Consider the following 3656-nt stretch of genomic DNA (forward strand, 5'->3'; position numbering starts at 1 on the left):
CACGTCGCCATGGTTACGTGAGATATGACAGACACCAGAAGAGAAAGAGACGCTGGCCCGAGACACTAAGGTTCTGGAACTCGAGGAGAGAGCGGGCAGCAGTGCGAAGCGGAACGAGTCTGCATGGCAGGTCGCTATGGCAATGGTACAGAGACACAGGGAGAGACAGAGGAGAAAGGGAGAGAGCGATCTCTGGTTGCTATGGTTACAGGGCAGCAAGTATCCACGTGCCTTGTTCAAGGATCTGTGTAGAAACTCTCTTGTCATGACAAAATAAACGTGTGTGTCTGCTTGTGTGTGTGTGTGTGTAAACAACCGTAATGATGATGCACACACTCATTCCTCATTCATCCCAGCCCTCACAAAGACACCTAATGCCTGGCTGTCTCTGAACTTCCCCTCGTCCACAGAGGCCCCCTAACGCAAGAATGAGACCAGCACGGGTCTACACCAGATGTACATCAAGTCCAGACTCAGGAACTATTTGGATCTTGTTCCGCAGTAACTTGAACCAGAACTCCAGTCAGACCCAGATGGCCAGGCCATGGCGGCAGACCATCAGGCAGTCAGAGACCTTCTCTGGGAGTCTAAACCTCACGTGAAAGCCTTTAGCGGAGGGGAGTCTGCAAGATGGCTGACACTCGCTCAGCTCATGGGTCCAGATCCTCCAGGGAACACAGCCCATATGCTGTGAGAAAGCCCTGTGTGTGTGTGTGTGTGTGTGTGTATGTGTGTGTGTGTGTATATGTGTGAGTGTGTGTGACTGTATGTGAGAGTGTGTGTGTGTGTATGTGTGTGCGTGTACATGTGTACGTGTGTGTGAGTGAGTGTGTGTGTATGTACACGTGTAAGTTTGTGCACATTCGCATCTAACCCTGATTTCTCCATTGACGGACTGATACATTCCAAAGGCTTGGAATGTGTTTTGGCTTGGATCTTCTACCATAAAAAAGCTAACAGGCTCATGACAGTTGGCGTTATGCTCTATGAAAGAATGAGAAACGTCGGCAAACAACAACCAACTGCTCGTGTCTTGCAGGTTAACTTCCTGTGTTCTCATACAGGCTCTCCACCTGAATGAATGGAAGTCCTCTAGCCTCACACCAAGACTTTTGTCCAGATAGGCATGGCTCCACGTGGGCTACACCTCCACTCTGCTCTCTGATCAGTCCCACTGATAGCTCTTGGGATAGGCAACATGGGCGATCACCTAGAGTGCCCACACTCATCAGGCATACACATTTCTAATGGAGTGGGTGAATTTTAATGGGGGGGGGTGTGGGTGTGAATTTGGCTAAAGCGCCATGGCATGGGAGTCAGTATTGGCAATGACCAGATTGCAACAGCAGGGATTCACTTGTGTTACTATGGTTACCTTAATGAAAGTCGGTCAACAACCTGGACCTAGAACTAGACTCCAATACAGCACTAATCCAGAACTCATCAACTCTAGGATCACCCGTGGGCTAGGCCCAAAACCTCTTGATGGAACATATATACCATCATCATTAATCCTGCCTCAATGGGGGCTTTGGGAAGGGTCCAGCGAGTCTTAGGCTATTAGAATCAGAAATACAAAGACAGGGCCCATGGCAACCGGTCAGCTCAGACACATGTAGGAAGTGATCCGAGGTGAGTGTGTGATGTCATTTCCTGCGGGCAGCAGGGCGCAGCTGGCAGTGTAAAGGGCTGGCTGGTAAATGAGGCGAGTGTTCCTGTTTTAGTGTGTGTGTGTGTGTGTGTGTTTTAGGGGTTAGTCTGACGGCCCTTTCGTTTGCTTTCCAGACTGCGGCTTGTTGAGTGTGTGTGTGTATGCCTGTGTGTGTGTGGAATGTTTGTGGGCCCAGCAGACAAACAAAACACACCACGCATGTACACACACACACACACACACACACACACACACACTAAAAGTTACCATCAAAGAAGCACTGTTGGGTATTTCTGTCAAAGACTTACATGACACACCAAATGCAATCAACCGTCAGTGGTTTTGATTTTGAAACGAGATTTAAGTTTAGATGCAGACTAAAATTATCCAGACATCCCATAGATACGTTTGGGTTTCACCCTTAGACCTTAGGGTTTGTGGACAAAGAAGATATTATTGTAGTTCTACAGTATTAAACCTTCACCTCGTTAAAATGGCAATGTTCCCTGCAAGCCACGGTAAACTGTGCAGATAGAATTGCTCGGTAATAACTCCTCCAAAAAGTTTACTACGCTATTCAGTCTTCTTGTCACCCGGCCAAGGCAGTGTGAGCGGAGTTGTGCAAGTTCATCTGGCAGGACGTCTACACGACATCTGGAGCACATTACGAGCCGAGGACACCCGGATCCAGTCTCTGCACGGCCTGCCTGCCCGCCTCCTCCGCATCCCCGGATATCAAAATGTGAAATACGTTGTCATTAAGCATTCTCCCAGTCCCCAAAACGTGAGCACACAGCACAGGTAAACCCAACATGTTGAAAAAATTTTTGGTACCGCATAGATGTACATGACATTTCACACCCGCTCAAATGTAGGAGCAGACAGAGAGGGAGAGAGAGAGAGAGAGAGAAGGGGAGAGAGAGATATGAGGGGAAGCAGCTTCTTTCAAGAACGTAAAGCTTCCCAGTTTCTGCAGACACAGCTTGACAACAGATGTGGCATCAAACGACTTGAAGGCGAAAAGCTGCAAACTGAAAGAGAACCCGTGTACATGGTTTAGTGGAGAGCTTGCTCAATGCACAGCAGGCAGGGCATTGTCAGTAAAACTAGGTCTACTGGAGGTGTGTGTATGTGTGGGGGGGGGGGGGCATCAACTAGTTCTACGACACGCACGTTGGCCCAACGTTACGCAAGCGTAGGTAACTGTTTTTTGTCTCGAGATAGAAGCAGTCTGTGAGTGCCTGTCCTGTTTCATCCCGGGACAATATGATTACGTACACTCTGTAGGCTACGTAGCACGGCGTAACTTGAATTGGATAATGAAAAGCGCAGGGTAGGGGTAGGGGTGGGCATTTATCTCGCGTCTATAGGCGTTCAGTCTATTGGAAGGAGGGTCCCTAGTCTTTAATACATCAATCCACCAGCAATGTACTTATAATAAAGAATCAGAGTCCGCAATGCAACACCCCCCTGCATTCTACAAAGGAAATATCCAGGAAAGGTAGGCTGACTGAAGGTACCAAGACCGAGATTTCGGGGGTGTTCACGTAAACCGCGGCAACGCTGCTAGAGGAGGAAAAATCGATTTCAAGAAAACCACAAAAGCCCTAATGGCGGGGTGTACATTTGTGAGGTAGATTTATTGCCCTTACCTGTAGTCGCTCTGTCGCAGGTTGCCACATAATGAAGGGATTTGCTTGTTCTTCGTCTCTGTGAATGGTATATGTATGTGTGAGTGTGTGTGGGTGAGGATGTGTGTGTGTGTATGTGTGTGGGTGTGTGTGAGTGTGGTGAGTCTGTGCGTGTGACTGTGCGTGTGTATGAGCACAACAGCTGGAATTTCGTTGGTGAGCACTCCGGTTCGCATGTGCCCGCTCGCGGCGCTGGCTCGCTGCTTCTCCTCACCCCGGTGCTCCCGCGATCCCGAGAAAACAGACGGTGAATTCCAATGGTTCGCGAGGACGAAGCTCCGCCTGCGAAAAAAACACGCGAACCCCCTCTTTTC

General features: G+C 49.0%; 1 protein-coding gene across 1 annotated transcript in view; it reads right to left on the bottom strand.

Annotated features, from left to right (window-relative positions):
• The window catches only part of pid1 (phosphotyrosine interaction domain containing 1), a 30297-nt gene extending 26641 nt beyond the window's left edge, over positions 1–3656 (bottom strand). Inside the window, exon 1 of the mRNA XM_012830483.3 lies at positions 3304–3656. Coding sequence (XP_012685937.1) covers positions 3304–3333 — 30 coding nt within the window. The 5' untranslated portion in view covers positions 3334–3656. The remainder of the gene's footprint in view (positions 1–3303) is intronic.

The sequence above is a fragment of the Clupea harengus genome, chromosome 9, assembly GCF_900700415.2.
Source record: "Clupea harengus chromosome 9, Ch_v2.0.2, whole genome shotgun sequence".
Classification (NCBI taxonomy): domain Eukaryota; kingdom Metazoa; phylum Chordata; class Actinopteri; order Clupeiformes; family Clupeidae; genus Clupea; species Clupea harengus.